The sequence below is a fragment of the Salmo trutta genome, chromosome 27 (assembly GCF_901001165.1).
Source record: "Salmo trutta chromosome 27, fSalTru1.1, whole genome shotgun sequence".
Lineage (NCBI taxonomy): Eukaryota > Metazoa > Chordata > Actinopteri > Salmoniformes > Salmonidae > Salmo > Salmo trutta.
Window position 1 is genome coordinate 16,218,223 of NC_042983.1, and position 18,536 is coordinate 16,236,758.

At 45.9% G+C, this 18,536-nt stretch overlaps 1 protein-coding gene across 2 annotated transcripts; it reads right to left on the bottom strand.

The window, feature by feature from the left end:
• Positions 1-1,582: 1,582 nt before the first annotated feature.
• Positions 1,583-14,201, bottom strand: si:ch211-225b11.4 (thyroid adenoma-associated protein homolog). 2 transcript variants are annotated; one of them, XM_029716901.1, is made up of 31 exons: positions 13,891-14,201; positions 13,216-13,390; positions 13,036-13,122; positions 12,925-12,952; positions 12,644-12,792; positions 12,334-12,456; positions 11,917-12,037; positions 11,596-11,738; positions 11,391-11,475; positions 11,140-11,276; positions 10,831-11,028; positions 10,012-10,741; positions 9,746-9,898; positions 9,541-9,650; positions 9,267-9,427; positions 9,014-9,183; positions 8,719-8,883; positions 8,471-8,619; positions 8,211-8,348; positions 8,007-8,111; positions 7,576-7,773; positions 7,221-7,371; positions 6,725-6,974; positions 6,276-6,515; positions 5,952-6,156; positions 5,588-5,776; positions 4,510-4,760; positions 4,197-4,367; positions 3,820-4,089; positions 3,325-3,527; positions 1,583-2,417 (listed from the first exon to the last, which is right to left on the bottom strand). In XM_029716901.1, exons 1-31 carry the CDS (start codon positions 14,019-14,021, stop codon positions 2,173-2,175), a joined length of 5,631 nt encoding a protein of 1,876 aa, XP_029572761.1. In that variant the 5' UTR covers positions 14,022-14,201; the 3' UTR covers positions 1,583-2,172. The 2 variants fall into 2 exon arrangements, with proteins under 2 accessions (XP_029572761.1, XP_029572762.1); XM_029716902.1 differs by having other exon boundaries at positions 6,276-6,512; positions 13,891-14,200.
• Between the last annotated feature and the right edge of the window lie 4,335 nt (positions 14,202-18,536).

The following is an 18,536-nucleotide window of genomic DNA, read 5'->3' on the forward strand; positions in this document are numbered from 1 at the left end:
ACTTCCTATATTTATTAACTTTACATTGAGTTGACCTAAATCGAGTTGTGTTGATGCTGAGTAAAGTGTGAATGTTCCCTCTTATTATTTTCTTAACCAGAACTGCACTGACTGGCAATATGTCAGTTAGAGAAGATTCCTTGTGACACTAATGGAACGCTCAGCTCATAAAAGCCTTGTTCCTGTCTGCCGTGTCAAATCATTTCATTACCTGGACACAGACTTAATGAAACCTCCCAGGCTGTATCCAGGTAAACCTTCGGTCTCAGGGAAATGGTAACAAAAGCTCTAATACGGCCAGATGGACAGCCTCCAGGTTCCTATTAAACCCTCACCAGAGTGCAGGAAGCACGTACGCACACATACCCCTTCCAGAAATGGCCCAACTTTCCTTTTCCTAATTATGTATGGAAAATTTCCAATGGAAAAACATTTGGACAGTTAAGTAGGTCATTGTTAGATGAGGGAAAAACACTGAAATAAGCAAGAAAATAGGAAACTGTTGTTTATAAGAGAGTCATGTTTTTATTATTAATTTCATGATATGTATGTTCTAGTTCAGGAAGACTCAAGGACAGAAATCAGAACATGTTATCTGTCCGTCTCTGTCTGGAACTAGCACAGAGTTCACAGATCTTCTTCCTGTTTGTTTTAAAAGCACGTGAACCTCAGTGCCGGGTGTCACAGCGGGGAAGTCGATAGACCCGTTTTAACGTGTTATAGCACTGCTCCTACTCCAACCCTGCTGTGGTTTGCTCTCAGACACATTTCAATCCTGTAGGATTATCTCGGTGTCTCTCCTTTCTAAGACGTGTCTTAGGAACACGTACTGCATAATTCCCACGTATGAGTCATTAAGTGGTTACATAAAGTAAGTGAATAGGGAACTGGTAAAGAAACTGGCTAACATGTCACCCAGTTGCTCTTAGACCTGTATATTAACATTGTAATTAACACAGGGGGGGAAAATGACCAGTTCAGAAACTGTCCTACTTTATAATGCCTGCTCCAACAGTCTACAAGGACATATTAGAAAGGTCATTCAGCCCCAATGTACACAAACACTTCTAAAGAGCGTGAACGGTAGCCTATCAAATATTTGCCTGCCACCAATAGAACAAAAGGAGTGGACTGCGGTGGTAATGGTGTAAGACTGTTCTAGTGTGGGGTGTTGCACGGCAACCAGCAGCTCAACAGTGCAGTCAATCATCTTCATCTGAGGGAGGCAGGCGGTCTGACAATGGACACTTATCCAGGCAGGAGACTGGCCACTAATGGAGCATAAAGCCTTGTATGCCCATTCTGTTCACCAACCCTCCTGTCTGCCTCTACTCCTGACGGCCGCTGGCATTACATCACTGTCTGTGTCCCACTGCTGCAGATGAAGCCCAATAAGACGTGGCTAATGCGGAAAGATGAACAGGAGAGAAGAAAAGGCAACGGAGCCTACTATAGACCAGAATGGAGGGTGCCTTGCTGTGGCTGCTGGTGGTATGACAGATATACCAGGAGTGGTTGGAGGCAGTTGGAACTGGTCTGAGACAGTTGGAACCGGTCTGAGAATTCACACAGAGGGGCCTTGTTCAAGCACAACAGAGGGATTTAATGTTGGGCGACAGATAAAGACATCCTAAACGTGAAAGCCTACAGAAAAGAGAGGACAACCCCACTTTAATAGATTATTTAATCTATAAAATTAAACATTCATCCTTTAAAATCATACAAAAATACTTGCATCATGGCTGCATCATGATTACAGACATGCAAATGCATTAACATAGTAATAAAATACACAATAGCATCAACAGAGATGTTCTAAGAGGCTCTTTGGATCAGTATAGACACTCAGTTCAGGCATAGTAGGTGTAAGGAGATGCTCTCTATAGCTGGTCAATACTTAGCAGGCCTCATCAGCAGCAGCAAGTAATCTGATCATTGCATTCATCTGGCTGTAGTCAGTTCTTTTACATAACTAATCGGAGAACCTGCCTGCCAAATGCTACTGTACTGTAGTGCAGAAGCTACAGAGAGAGTACATTCAATGCCCACGTTGTTTGTAGCTGCAGTAGGCATTCATGCAGCATCCATGGATTCATTCATTCTGGACTTGGATCGTCAAAGAGGAGAACTAAGGCAATCTGTTGTCACAGTGTGGACCAGACTACTGTGTCATCAAGGCAGGTCTCCAGTCAGAGCTGCAGTAAAGGCAGCGGGCATCTGGACACCGTTCTGGCGGAGCACACAGTGAACTTCCTGGATGTTCTTACGTAAACTCTCAGGATCACAGAGGGGCCGGAGGTCATCAGACATTTCTAGCAGCCGCAGGAGGAATGCTGCCCTGGCCCACAGACCACACAGGGTGCCATGGAAACTAGAATCCATGAGAAGAGCCAACCAGGCCGGGTCCAGGGTGTCACCTAGAATGGAAGAACAGTTAAAGGGATACTTCCGGATTTTGGCAAAGACGTCCTTTATCTACTTCCCCAGAGTCAGATGAACTTCTGGATAACATTTTTAGGTCTAATTTGTGTCTCATGCTAGTAAATACCCATAGACTTCCAGTCATTGCGCTAATGCTAGTTAGCTTTGGCTTGCGAAATTACCTCTAACTTCCTTCATACGGAGACATAAAAATGGTATCCACAAGTTCATCTGACTCTGGGGAAGTAGATAAAGGGCCTCATTGTCAAAAGCCCGAAGTATCCCTTTAAGCTCACGTAATACTGTCTGCCATGACATTTTCAGTACGTTACATGCACACTAATAATTTGATGTTAAACTGATTATGGCAGTAGGCAGAGTATGGCAATAGTCAAGTAAATACTTAACTCTATCTTAAAATCGGAGTTAGGTCAAAATTGAAGTAAGTATACGCTGCTTAAAACCTGGTTTTCTGAGCCATCTTTCAAGTTATTGGGACATGTAAACAGCTTAAAATCAGCGTTTCAGCTGTGTATTTGATCGGTGCATGTGCCAGCAGCGGTAGCGCAAGCCTCCCTCTTATGTGCGAGTATCTTAAAAATAGTTCACATACAAACTTTATATGCCCGAACTCAGAATCAAATATGCTTCGCAAAAATAACGTGGTCGCTGTGGTAGAACGTTTATTTTGATTGGCGATTTTCTGCATTTATCCAAGTCCCATCAGGAAGTCTGATTTCAGATGTGTCCATGTAAACAGGATTATTAGGGAAATTGTTCTTCTTGCAAATCATGTAAACATTTTAAAGAAACTATTATATTAATGACTAGCCACAATAATTGTGTTATTATGTGCTTTCCGACACAAATCAGTAAGTATGTGGTCCTTGGCCTGTGCGTTACCTGGCTGGAGGTCTTTACAGACCCTGAGGTTCTCCAGCAGGTCTGTAACATTCTCCCTGGCCCATACACCCAGGCGTTCTCCCACCACTGAGGATGCTGGGTACTTTTCAGCGAGCTGAAGCAGGTATGGAAGCAGACATGCTGACATCACAGACGGTTCTGCAAATACATTGGCCTCATCCTGCTCATAGAGACTGGCACACCTGTGGAACAGAGAGGGATTGATGAACAACATAAACAAAACAAAAGACATGCTCGGCCTACATTTTATATTTACATTTTAGTCATTTAGCAGAGGCTCCTATCCAGAGCGACTTACAGTAGTGAAGGCATACATTTCATACGTTTTCATACATTATTTTTCCCCCCCGTACTGGTCCCCCGTGGGAATCGAACCCACAACCCTGGCGTTGCAAACACCATGCTCTACCAACTGAGCCACACGGGACCTATATGTCATGAATTTGTTGACTGCCTGTGTGTGTGGTGACTCACCCAGTGTCCCTGGCCTCCCTCAGGACTGAGCTCAGGTCAGACACGGGCATGTGACACAGCAACACCTCCAGGGCACCAGGACTATCCCAGCATTCCTCCAGCAGCAGCTCCAGCAGGAAGGGCAGAGCCTGGTTGACCTGCATCAGGTACATGCTCCTCTCCCCTCCTCCTCCTCTCCTGGCTTGGCAGAGTGTGGAGGCAAAACCTGCCGCTTTTATCCTGACCTGCTGGCTCTCGTCCTGCAGCAGGTAAAGCCCTGTGTTGATCAACCTGCATAGGAAGAAAGACGGAGAGGACATTATGCAGCAGATTGTGACAAAGTCAGTATGCATACTGTAATTGACTTTTTAACCTACGACCCTGCTCTAGATCTCTACCTGGTGCTGAAGACAGGGAGAGGAGTGTGGTCCCTCAGGGCCATGCTCAGTAAGGGGGCCCCAGCCAGACACAGGGCCCCGGCACAGGATCTCCTGAGAGCCTCAGGGGCCTCTGGCACCCGGTGGACCTCCAACAGACTGCACCACCGAGGGAACAGAGATGTCTGAAGACTGAGACAGAGGGAGAAGAAATGTGTGAATGTTCAGTATGTTTTTTGTGGATCTGACACCCTAATGACTTGTTGTTGTCAAGTAAATTATAAATCATGTCAAAACAGAGAGGAGTGCAGTGTGCAGAATTCTGTATGCTGACCTTTGGGAGAGCAGCAGGCTGGCAGCACACAGGGCCTGGGATAGGAACTCTGGCCCCCCTCTGTGGCCCTCCAGGGCCCCCAGCAGCAGCTCCACACACTCCAGCAGGACTGGACCCTCCAGGGGGGGAGAAGGGGAAGGCTCCTGGGACAGAGTATGGTCAGCTCCAGGAGTCATCACTGCAACTAGGGTTGTCAGATATGTCCTGCTGTACTCCACACTCTGATCCAACAGCGCCTCCTTCAGGTTGGCCTGAGTACAGAGAGCAATGTTAAACACCATTCCCATAAAACAGCATGGTCAGGTCACCATTGTCAAATCAGGAACGTGGAGTCATTAAAGGGCAGCTAATAGGTGGGAAGACTTTGCTGTCCAGAAACTGAAGGAGGTATAAAACAGGGGCACTGACACAGGCATATTGATTGGGCCTATGGAGTTTTATTAAAAAGGCAAAATAATGTTTTCTTTAGAATTTACAGATGCAGATGCTTTTATCCAATGCGAATTAGTCATGGGTGCATACATTTTATGTATGGGTGGTCCCGGGAATCAAACCCACTACCCTGGCGTTAAAACTTACAAGTGCCATGCTCTACCCAGTGGTACTTGAAAGTACTAAAGCAAAAATACTTTCAAGTACTACTTAAGTCATTTTTTGGGATATCTGTACTTGTCAAAAATAAAATTAGTAGAGTCAACTTTTACGCTACTTCACTCTTAAAGAAAATAGTGTACTTTTTACACCATACATTTTCCGTGACTCCCACTCGTACGGCATAACACAGCAGAGAAAAAGGATGGATATCCTTGACTGTATTGGTCTAGTTCAGATCTACCTTACCCTGTTTAGTGAGTTGGGTGTGAGCTGATACACACCCATTCATTTTCACGAGGAAAAAAAACAATTCTCAGCTTGCTTTCAGCCCTATGCAGCATTGTGTTAAAGTCAAACATATCTTTAGTGCCTTGAATTCCTCATGTTGTATATTGAAAACTACTCATTGAAAACTGTTGGTAAGTTTTTGGACAAGGTAACTTTCCCAGCATTCTCTACTCTAGACAGGGTGTTTATGTCTCACCTGCAGTGCCGTCTGCAGCACCTGTTGCATGCTGGTCCCACTCCATCGCCGCCTCTCAGCCGCCCAACTGACCAATGACAGCCTCAGGTCAGAGCTCTCTGTGGAGAAACTCCCCCACACCTGGCAAGCCCACCGGGGCTCTGCACACAGGAAGTGGATAGCGTTCTGATGGAAGGAGGCGGACCCAACCTGTAAAATGGAATGTTATAAACTTTCAGTATTGTGGGACGGCTAACACAACCTCACTGATATATCAGTTGGCACATACCCAGATGATGAAAAGGATAACAAATCATGACAGTATCTCTGGATAAAAACGGTGTGTGTGTGTGCATGTGTGAGAGAGACAGGGACTGTTGGGCACCTGGAGCCTTCGGTGTGGTGACTGGAGCTCTGACAGGAGCACATCCCTCATCTGGTGGAGGAACCCCTGAGAACAGAACCCCCTCAGCAGGCCTGCCACACCCAGGTAGGCCCCACGCACCAGGGGGCAGTGCTGAGCCCCTGTCACCAACCACAGTCTGGACTCTACACGGTCCACCACATCACACAGTGCGTCTGGGGGAGGACTGTGGAAATAACAACACAAATTACAAAACCTGACAGTGCCTTAATCACAGAATAAATAGAACCTCTATGGCCTCCATAGAATCCTTCCCTGTTTGTTTTCCATTCTGTAAACCCTCACCGTTGTGTGCATAGACCCCTGTCCAGGATGGCTCTGATCTGCAGTAGCTGTCCATGCAGACGATTGTGACAGCTGGGGTCCTGGGGCTCCGGCAGCTCTCCTGTCAACCGGAGAAGGGTGCTCACGTATTGGCAGGGGGGCGTCATGGCGACCAAGGCTTTGGAGGTCATGACCCTCACACTGTAGATGGGACTGGCAGCCAGCTGGAGCAGGGGAATCAGGAAGTCTGACAGAGTCCTGCTGGGAACAAAGGTTACATGGACCAGTTTTCATACTGCAAGGAGATGCATAGAACACTGTAAATGATTGTGTGCCTACCTGGAGAATACAGGTGTGTTATCCTTAAACAGGCCCATGGACATCATCACCTGCTTCATTGAGTAGATGCAGCTATAAAGGGATTCTTTAGCTTGACAAAATTAAATAAATGACATGAAAACAGTAATCACCCAGTTTGGTCTTGGACCCCTCGCTGGAGTTTGGCCAGGAGGGTGAGGACAGGGTAGAGGGAGGGGTGCAGGCGGAGCCGGGCCTCCCCAGAGGGACCCTGCAAGTCCTCTGCCGCCCCCCTCAACTCCCCCAGGAGGAAGGGCTGCAGGGCAGGGTAGTGGGTGAAGAAGGCGGGGGGAGACATGCCATGCTGGGTGGAGCCCTCCTCACCTCCAGAGCGCTGACCCAGCAACCTTGAGCACAGAGAGCCTGTTCATGGGAAAGGGTTCAGTCAGAGGGAGCACAATAACAAATGAATAATTTATCATGCATGTCTGATCGCTACATGAAAGAAATTGGAGCAGACAGCGCAAGTGAACCTAATGGATTCTCTCCCGGTCTATATGATCTAATGTTTGAGCTGGTCAGTTTCAGAGAATACAAATTACACTGAAATCTGAGCTCTGTCCTCAGTGTGCACATTACAGTAGTGAGAGGGAGAGATTGTTTTTTTACTGTAGAGCTGCAGTGCAGCATTCCTCATGGCCCAGCAGGGGGAGCTGAGGAGGGTCAGGGACAGGATGGCCACAGCCGGGGCAAACTGCAGCACAGCAACTCCCAGCCCAGAGCCTCGTACCAGGGCCTGCAGGGTGTGGACCGCACACACCTGGGGGAGAGGAGGGGAAAAGCCAACATTAGACAGCATGCTAACTGACCTGGACTTGAGTATCCTATTGGTATGTGTGTATCTCGATGGCTGTGCATCTCATCTGTGTTCGTGGTAGGTAATGTACATGCGTATAATTCATGGGAAGTAGTGTACTAGTGTGTATATCTGGCTAACTTTTGGTGAATTCATGATGTGTACTACCTGTGGCAGGTCCAGTGTCTGGTCCCAGTCCTGGGGCAGAGGGGACCTGGCTGTGTCCAGCAGGGTGTGTATGCTGTGGGCCAGGAGGGGCCGGGCCTTACTGGCCTCCTCTGCTGACACCACACACAGGATGAGCATGGGAAGCCCTGCCGCCCGCCGGGTCACTGACGTACAGCGAGACTGCAGCACCTCTAGGCCCTGGAGAGAAAACCCCATATCAGTCAGCACACACACAGTTTAACCATACTAGCTAAATATGCATGCAACATAGCTTCATTGTAGCAGGTAAAATTAGATATGAATTAGCAGAGAATGATAAGGTACATCACTGGCCTAGACCTAAAACATACTCTACAGAAACCCCTTTACCCCATGAGAACCCTGTCTGCGGTGTGGATGAGCCCCTCAAAAGGGTCTGGGTCAGAGGTTACCTGCTTCAGCATGTTTGCTGGGATATCCCTGAGCTCTGGGTCACTGCTGCTCAGGAGACAGGCACAGAACCTGGTAAAGCCCACACAGCAGCCCTCTACTGCCCCCTGGGGGATAGAAACGTGTATGTCAGGACTGAAGATGAGACAAGAAAACCAGTGAGGCTTTGAGTTGTGAACCATAGATGCATGTTATGTCCTTTTTACCCAGTGGCGGCATTTGAGAAGAATGTTCTTGAACACTTTAGAGGCCCTCTTCAGGTCTTCTAAAGTTAGAAAGGGTTCTGTCTGTTTGGCCTGAGCAAGGATTCTCTCCACCAGAGAACCTAGAAAGATTCCTATTTCCTGAAAAGGAAAACAACAATAGTTATTGAAGGCCAGAATGTGTTTCTTAGTGGTGCTGAACATGGGTTAGAATGTGCAGCCGGGTGGTCAGTGCGAGTATTGATTGGTAAGATGAAGAGTACCTTGAGGGAGACCCAGCAGCAGGTAAGGACCAGACTGTGTTCCTCAGACAGCAGCACACACTCATCCCCCTCCCCCTGGTCCTCTCCTGCCACCTGGCCTATCAGAGAGGTGATGGCATTCCCCATGTCACAGAAAGATGGGGGTATATCTGGAAGAGACAAGGGCGGGGGTGAGACAACCATTCCATATCAAGTTTACCCTTCTCCGATCTGTTTTGTGATGTCTCTTTACTCCTTACTGGCAATACCTTTCTCATCACCGCAGGCATCCTGGTCTCCATACAGCACACCCAGTAGGAGCAGAGTGATCCTCTCCAGGAGAACCAGGATCTCTATGGTCACTCTGTGATCGACCACATCACACAGGGTGTTAGGTACCTCTAGTATACACCTCTCTAGGGCAGTCAAAATACCTGAAACAAATACATCACTCAAATAAGGTTGCAATGTGAAATGCTTTGGAATTCAACATGTTTATATATAAGCTGTTAGATAGCTGCAAAATGTAATTTTGTGAAATAGCAATGATGCAACAGGTCTCACCGTGTATGGGTTTGGTCCTTGCAGCAAGCATCATATCATCCTTAGCGATCAGGTAATGCTGCTCGAGTTCCTTGAGTAGATACCTGACCAGAGTAGAGGCCTTCGAGTCCCCAGAACTGACGTAATTGATACGGCTGTCCAGCCAGGGCACATGAGACTGACCTCCAGACCTTCGGAGAGGGGGTCATGCAACACTGAGGTCGAGGACCGGAACTCTGGCTACAGGTGGTGTAGAAATTAAAGGTCTACTTACTTCTGGAGGAGGACCTTCATGATCAGAGCTCCCATCTGAGCCTCCGGCACACGGGGACTGCAGAGGAGCAGTTCTGCTCGGCCGAACAGCACAGGAGTAATGTCCTCCAGAAAACTAGGTGGGAAAAATCTCACCAGTAACCCTGCAGAGAGCTCCCGAATCTACATAGGAAGAAAATAGAGCAGAGAAAATACATTATTTCACTTATCCTTCTGTCACTCACAAATGTATTAAAAATAAAAAATTGAATTTGTAACATAAGTATTAAGTCTACCTCATTGGTGGAATCCTCTAAACAGCCAATAAGGACCAGCTGTTTTGATCTAGAGAAGAAATCCCACCATCCTCTCAGCCTTGCCCAGTTGATCAAAGAGGCCATGTTAACTACAGAAAGGGAACAAAAACCTCTTGGAATTTAGCTTCATACAGGCTTTAAAGCCCCAGAATGAAGTCAACCATCTCATGCCCCCTTTACTGACCTGGGGGTTGGCCCTTCTTCTTGTCTGGGCTCCAGGTGTCTGTGCAGGTCTCTAGTACAGCAGACAGCAGCAGCAGAACAGTCTTCTTCCTCTGGTAGCTGTGTCCTGGTGCCAGATAGGACAACGGCAGCTGGGACAGCCAGTCCACAAACCCTACAATGATCAGGATGAATAGGATGTTAATAAATTGCACCGCACAGCTAGATGGGACAAGGAAATACATTTTAAAACAATTATTTAGTGCTTCAAACTTTCACAGCGCTCACCTACTCCCTGATCAAGTGCCATCTCTGTCTCCTTTGTGAGGCTGACACCACCGTCCCTTTTTCCCTTCTGTCCTCTGAGGTGGGCCAGGCAGCTGTCTCGGATCCGGACCAGAAACCTCTTCACCCCCGCCTGAAGGTGCTGGCGGAACGGTGACGACTCACTGTTGAGGTTCTGGGGGATGAAGGTCCTCATGGTAGACAGCTCCTCCGGCGTCGGCGCCTCTTTGGTCTTTGGGCTGCAGCATAGCAGGTTGAGGGCGGCCAGGCGGACTCTATCGTCCACACATCCCAGGGCAAGACGGAGGGTCTCCAGGGCAGAGCCACTCTCCAGGGCCCAGGGGGAGCCTCCATAAGTGGCTCGGCGGGCACTCATCACACAGGCCCAGGCATGGAGGTGCCCTGGAGAGGCAGGGTCTAGAGGGGCCAGCAGGGGCTCCACAGCAGCGGGGAAGACACGCAGGGTCCAGGGCAGCAAGTGGCTGGAGCTGTTGTTCTGAAGAAGGGTCACGTCAGAGGTCAAGGCCTCCAGCAGAGTGGTCCGCCAACGCCTGGCCCACTGATTGGCCAGATCCAGCTCCAAGGGAGGAGCATCCTGGGCCAGTTCCTCACACAGCTCGCACCTCTGCTTCTGGATCAGACACTTGTAAAGCTCTGAGGCACATGGGGACAGATGATTGGTGGACATGCACTTCAGGAGATGGTTGGGAAGCTCAGCGTACTGCTCCAGCACCTGAGGGGTTAACGGAAAATGAATTATAATCACAATTTCCACAACTGAACATACACTTTTAAGGTTAAGATGACATTGCATACACTCACCATGTCAGTGCCAACATAAGGGAGCAGTGAACAGAGGGGGAAGTACTTGGCTTTGGCCTCCCAGGGCAGTTTGGTTATGCGGTGGAGTAAGGAAATGTGCAGGTTCTTCTGTGTGTCTCCAAAACGCTGGCAGTCCATCTCATAGATCTCCAGCAGCAGGCAGAACGCACTGCGAACAACCTCTGACACACCCTCGACCTGAACATGTGTTAGGGGAAATGGGATGTTATTGTTACTACTGTACTATGGCCTTGAGCCGTTCTTGTCTATTCATGTTCTGTATTAATAATGAGATGATTGGAAACTCACTGGACTCTCAGCATTGTCCCAGATGACCTGGATGAGTTGTCGTCTCAGGCTAGAATCATCTGGCAGCAGTGGAGCGCTGGTCACCTCCCAGATCTCAGATAGACACTCCTTAACACTCTTCAGCCACAGTGTTAACACTGCCATCAGACATAGGCTTTAATAAACGGCGATTTGATACTCAGGTATTTCTTACTTTCATTACGTTTGCACTTACAGAAACACGCATACACACTGGTTTGGTTTTACAGTACCTTCAAAGACATAGTAGTGGCAGTCAAGCTTCTCCTCACACAAAGCAGAAACCAAAGGAAACAAACCACCCAGGAGGAGACAAGTCTGAAGCAATAGAGAGAAAACCTTGAATCAGAAACCACATTTTATAAATTGGCCGAGGAGAATTCCCATAAGAACGAATGAAGAAGATATATCAGTTAGCATGAGCAGTCTGTGACATACCCCTGTGGTGTCCACCTGACTGACTAGGATGCTCCTTCTACAGCAGGTCAGCAGACCCCTGCTCACGGCCAGTCTGTCCACTCCGTCCTGCGAGCGGGGGCTGCACTGTACCTGGAGACCACCCACACACAGCTGCCAGGGCTCTGAGCAACACACATCAACCAGTGGCATTAAACACAAAAACACTTCATCACAGTCCTTATATGAATAGGTTTATGGTTCAAATCCTGTGTTGTGATGATTTGGAATGTAAACAACATAGAATGTAAACAATAAAAGTCGACATACAATGTCAACAATATGAAAGTCCTGATTGTGTACCTGAGTGAGTGACTTGTAGCAGACTCCAGGCAGCTGCTCCTCCCTCCCGTCCCTCCAGTACGGTGTTAATCAGCATGGCCACTGTGGTGCCAGCCAGGAGACGAGTGTCCCTGTTGGAGCACTGCCCGCACACAGACCAAACAAGTAATATAATAAGAATTCAAAAATGCTCTTTAGCACACGCTTCTATCTAAAGTGACTTAGTCATACATGCATACATTTTCCATATGGGTGATCCCGGTAACGGAACCCACTCCCCTGATGTTACACGCGCCATGCTCTACCAAATGAGCTACGAAGGACCATGTAGTAAGAGCTGGACCATGGAGCGACATCAGGGAGAACAGACTGGCAAACCCGAATCATATTCATTTTAAATAGTTTGGGATTTAATCTGAATCGATGTCAAACACAGACCTGTCCCAGGATGATGTCCATTAGAGACTGTAGGATGCTCTGCACTGCCAAACTCCCCTGTTCCTTCTCCCAAACCAGAGGGGCCACCTCACCTGGCAACAGCTGAAAAACCTGCAAACACACCTGAAGGGACAGGTCCCAGATCAGTAAAACACCTACTAACACAGCCAACTCACAGGTCAGTTCAGTGACAAGACGTCGTCTGAACAGCGCTTCGAATGAATGAATGAAAAATGAAAAAAGACAAGTACAATTTTGTTGACAAGAGCCAGGAAGTTAAAGGTTGATAAAGTCCATATTCAGTATTTACCTTGACAGCTTGGTAACACAGTGGGCCATTTCTCAAACCTTCCTGCTCCAGTATTATAGGGAATAACTCAGCCACTTTATCTATCAAGGAAGGGCAGGCCTCTCTCCACAGCTCACGACCAATAGAGCTGTCCTCCAGGAACATGCAAGCTGCAAACACAAACCACACACAGGAGATAACTTGGCACCTAAAATGAGGCCAAAAAGATAATAGTTAATATTGACAATGCCACTCACACTAAAACAAAGAACAATTCAAGATTATTCTAATCCACAACTAACCTCTCTGGAGATCCCCAATGGATAATGCCTGAAAAGGAAAGATGCTGAAACATTATCGCATTGCTAAAGAATACTTCTAACCATGGATTCTTTTTAGAACAATACACATACCTGATCCTTTCCCACAATAGTGCACAAACAGTGTTGGATTTCTCGAAAAACCAGCAAATGATTGACTTCTGCCAGATGTTGCAACATCTGTAATGGCATGATCAAATACATATTCAGAATAGCACTTTAGTTATTCAGCATTGAAAACATCACTTCTAAAGGACAGAGCTTGTTCTGGACCTGGTCTAATTTGCGACTGGCGATGTTAAACATCTGCATCTGCATGGCGACGAGTAGCCTGATGAGTGACAAGAGGAGCCTCTCCTCTAAACACTGAAGCTGCTTCACTGGGATCTTCCTCAGCAGCTGGCCTGCCTCCTCCAGACTACGCTCTTTGCATCGCTTTATGTTGCTCCTGTTCAGACACAGACAACATGCCATGAAGATGAGTGACACCGACAGTAAACAATGAATGTGTACTAATTGGTTGGATATGGGAACAGTCGGAGTGGAGCTGGAACCAGCAACTCCGAGACACCGCAGGGACTATCCCACTGCTGCCACCAATGTAGTGATGGAGATCGCTGCAGGGCTTGAATCAACAACCCTGTGGTTATTGTGGTGTGAATGCATTACCACCTATGCCATGAAAGTCCAGATTTCTTGGCAGAGGCAGTAGTACATGCATTCCCATACAGGGAGGCTACACATGCATTGTCATACAAACATCAGGGGTGTATTCATTATGGAAACAGTTTAACGTTCTAGCACCAAACAGAAGCATCAGAGCATAACGAGAGTTTCTATTGGACAAATGCAGGTAGGTCCCTCCTGTTTCATTCTGTTTAAGAAACGTTTTTCAACAGAATCGGTGTAATGAATAAAACACATTAGGCACTTGTCAGCCAGATTTACCTTAAACACTCATCAAGTTTGTTAATGAAAAGCTTTAACGTAGTGCTGACATCTGTGGGTATTTTATCCTCAGTGACCACACAGTCTAGTACAGCTTTCATCTGATCTTCGACCGATTGAACAGACACCATTGTATGTTAATTCCGAAAGTTTGTCTTAAAATTATCCCTGGAAAGAAAGAGAACATGCTTCCTCGTGTTTTTCTTGTCAAACTAACTCTGCTGTTGGAGTTGAGTCGTTACAGAACAGTGCATTATGAATTACCGCCATCTAGTGTACAGGAGTATACGTTCGGTTAGCAAATCATCTTTGTAACATTACATTACGCTTTTGTGTTCATGTTTTGTTGTCAATTCATTAGGTTGCATGCAGAGAGTCCATATAATAGTGCATGTTGCAAATTTGCTTCTATAAGTTAGCTATAACAGATACAATATTTTTGTCTGTTTCCGTAGTACACAATAGCCGAGAAGGTCGCTGTTGGCTATCTCAGTAGAAGCTCGCCCATTTCTGGAGCATGAACGCAAGTAATTCCCTAAATTGTGATTGGTTAATCTGTCATTGACATCCCTCTACAACACTGCAAAAATGGTGACTCCCTGGTGAGGTGGAACAGTTGCGTTCTCTACAGGTTGTAGGGAAGGTTCACAGATAGAACAATTCGTTTTTTATTATATATATATATACAAATCTTTGGAAGGCTCGCAGTTCGATTCCGGGGAGGACTACGGTTCTTTCCGGTTTAAGAAAAAAGATGGCGGAAGCCGGTGCTGAGTTAGAAGCAAAGTTAGTGAAGATGAATGTTCTGAATGGACAACAGCAGCACCATTCTGCATTCATTTTTATTCAGACATTTGGAACAGCACAAATAAATAAATATAACATTTAAAACTATATACATCAAAAAAATATATACAAAAGACTCATGAATATCAAAGTGACAAAGAAACCAATTGTAGTATATAAATACAAATAAAAAGATAAGTATTACACTATTACCCTATTGCTAACAAAAAAGCACAAATAAAACTAAATTGCACAAATTCACAACACACTTATAAAGAAGAGAACCTGATTATTAGACTATTGCACTTCAATCAAGCCTTCCCTGTGGCTCAGTTGGTAGAGCATGGTGTGTGCAACACCAGGGTTGTGGGTTTGTTTCCCACGGGGGGCAGTACAAAAAAATGCATGAAATGAAATGTATGTATTCACTACTGAAAGTTGCTCTGGATAAGAGTGTCTGCTAAATGACTAATTTGTAAATCAAGAAGCACACAAACTAAATTGCACAAATAATTGCATTAGTACTAAGGTAGAGGTGTGCTATTTGATAGATTCCCCCTATCTCAGGCTTCCAGTGGGGGGAACCTGAGGTCAATGCACCCCCCCCCCCCCCCCCCTTGTACCTCTGAGTGGGAGACCTTCACAGGCAGTAGCCTGCCTAGCTCACTGACTAGAACCAGGGTGCCCACTACGACAAGGTTAATTGACCCACAGTCCCACATGATGACAAGATATCATTGATGTGCAAATGAGTGATAGATTGCACAAATGTCACCTTTCTGGGTTTTTTTTGTGTGCAGCCCCCGGCAAGATGCTGCCCATGTCCGCATCATTAGAATTGTAAAGGATTTGGCCATGTTTCAAGTGTGTGCAGACGAACAGGGTATTGAAGAACGTGTGTAGAAGAACGACGGTGTTGCAATTGTGGTGGTGATCATGATCCCGAGTTCATGGAGTGCCCTGTAAGGGTGAAGGAGATTGAGGTGGCAAAAGGTAGAGCAGTCAACCGAATCTCCTACGCGGAGGCGATTAAAATAATTGAGAAAACAAGTGATGCTAGTGAAGATATGGTAGTGGACGCACCACAGCCTGTAGTAAATGTTTGCTTCCAGTCAAAAGATACCCAGTTTGTTAAAAAAAAGGTGTTCATTGTCACAGTTCTAAACTATAGGCACAAGAAACTCAACATTATAGTGGCTGCGGCAGAAAAAAAATGTTTGTCTGAATTTTATTTTGTTTGTTTTTTGTCCTTCCTCTATTTCTGATGTCCATCCAGTTTGATTTCTATTTGTAACTGTGCTATTTCACAGAATGTCTTAACCTACAGTTGAAGTGGAAGTTTACGTACACTTAGGTTGAAGTCATTAAAACTCGTTTTTCAACCACTCAACAAATTTCTTCTTAACAAACGAAAGTTTTGGCAAGTCGTTTAGGACATCTACTTTGTGCATGACACAAGTCATTTTTCCAACAATTGTTTACAGACAGAATATTTAACTTATAATTCACTTTATCACAATTCCAGTGGGTCAGAAGTTTACATACACTAAGTTGACTGTGCCTTTAAACAGCTTGGAAATTCCAGAAAATTATGTCATGGCTTTAGAAGCTTCTGATCAAATCAAATCAAATGTATTTATATAGCCCTTCTTACATCAGCTGATATATCAAAGTGCTGTACAGAAACCCAGCCTAAAACCCCAAACAGCAAGCAATGCAGGTGTAGAAGCACTGTGGCTAGGAAAAACTCCCTAGAAAGGCCAAAACCTAGGAAGAAACCTAGAGAGGAACCAGGCTATGAGGGGTGGCCAGTCCTCTTCTGGCTGTGCCGGGTGGAGATTATAACAGCACATGGCCTAGATGTTCAAATGTTCATAAATGACCAGCATGGTCAAATAATAATAATAATCATAGTAGTTGTCGAGGGTGCAACAAGTCAGTAACACAAGAGTAAGTGTCAGTTGGCTTTTCATAGCCGATCTTTGAGAGTAGCCTTCCCTGTAGCTCAGTTGGTAGAGCATGGTGTTTGCAACACCAGGGTTGTGAGTTTGATTCCCACGGGGGGCCAGCACAGAAGAAATTTTTTTTTAATGAAATGTATGCATTCACTACTGTAAGTCGCTCTGGATAAAAGCGTCTGCTAAATGACTAAAATGTAAAAAGTACCTCTACCGCTCCTGCTGTCTCTAGAGAGTTGAAAACAGCAGGTCTGGGACAGGTAGCATGTCTGGTGAACAGGTCAGGGTTCCATAGCTGCAGTTGGAACTGGAACAGCAGCATGGCCAGGTGAACTGGGGACAGCAAGGAGTCATCAAGCCAGGTAGTCCTGAGGCATGGTCCTAGGGCTCAGGTCCTCTGAGAGAGAGAAAGAAAGAGAGAATTAGAGAGAGCATATTTAAATTCACACAGGACACTGGAAAAGACAAGAGAAATACTCCAGATGTGACAGACTGAACCTAGCCCCCTGACACATAAACTACTGCAGCATAAATACTGGAGGCTGAGACAGGAGGGGTCAGGAGACACTGATAGGCTAATTGACGTCAATTGGAGGTGTACCTGTGGATGTATTTCAAGGCTTACCTTCAAACTCAGTGCCTCTTTGCTTGACATCATGGGAAAATGAAAAGAAATCAGCCAAGATCTCAGAAAAAAGTTGTAGACCTCCATAAGTCTGGTTCATCCTTGGGAGCAATTTCCAAACGCCCGAAGGTACCACGTTCATCTGTACAAACAATAGTACGCAAGTATAAACACCATGGGACCACGCAGCTGTCATACCGCTCAGGAAGGAGATGCGTTCTGTCTACCTAGAGATGAACGTACTTTGGTGCGAAAAGTGCAAATAAATCCCAGAACAACAGCAAAGGACCTTGTGAAGATGCTGGTGGAAACAGGTAGAAAATTATCTATATCCACAGTAAAGCAAGTCCTATATCGACATAACCTGAAATGCCACTCAGCAAGGAAGAAGCCACTGCTCCAAAACCGCCATACAAAAAGCCGGACTACGGTTTGCAACTGCACATGGGGACAAAGATCGTACTTTTTGGAGAAATGTCCTCTGGTCTGATGAAACATAAATACAACTGTTTGGTCATAATGACCATCGTTATGTTGGAGGAAAAAGGGGGAGGCTTGCAAACCGAAGAACACATCCCAACCATGAAGCATGCGGGTGGCAGCATCATGTTGTGGGGGTGCTTTGCTGCAGGAGGGGCTGGTGCACATCACAAAATAGATGGCGTCATGAGGGAGGAAAATTATGTGGATATATTGAAGCAACATCTCAAGACATCAGTCAGAAAGTTAAAGCTTGGTCGCAAATGGGTCTTCCAAATGGACAATGACCCCAAGCATACTTCCAAAATGCTGGCAAAACGGCTTAAGGACAACAAAGTCAAGGTATTGGAGTGGCCATCACAAAACCCTGACCTCAATCCTGTAGAAGATTTGTGGGCAGAACTGAAAAAGTGTGTGCGAGCAAGGAGGCCTACAAACCTGACTCAGTTACACCAGCTCTGTCAGGAGGAATGGGCCAAAATTCACCCAACTTATTGTGGGAAGCTTGTGGAAGGCTACCTGAAACGTTTGACCCCAGTTAAACAATTTATAGGCAATGCTACCAAATACTAATTGAGTGTATGTAAACTTCTGATCCACTGGGAATGTGATGAAAGAAATAAAAGCTGAAATAAATCATTCTCTCTACTATTATTCTGACATTTCACATTCTTAAAATAAAGTGGTGATCCTAACTGACCTAAAATAGGGAATCTTTACTAGGATTAAATGTCAGGAATTTTAAAATGTGTTTGGCTAAGGTGTATGTAAACTTCCGACTTCAACTGTATATACAT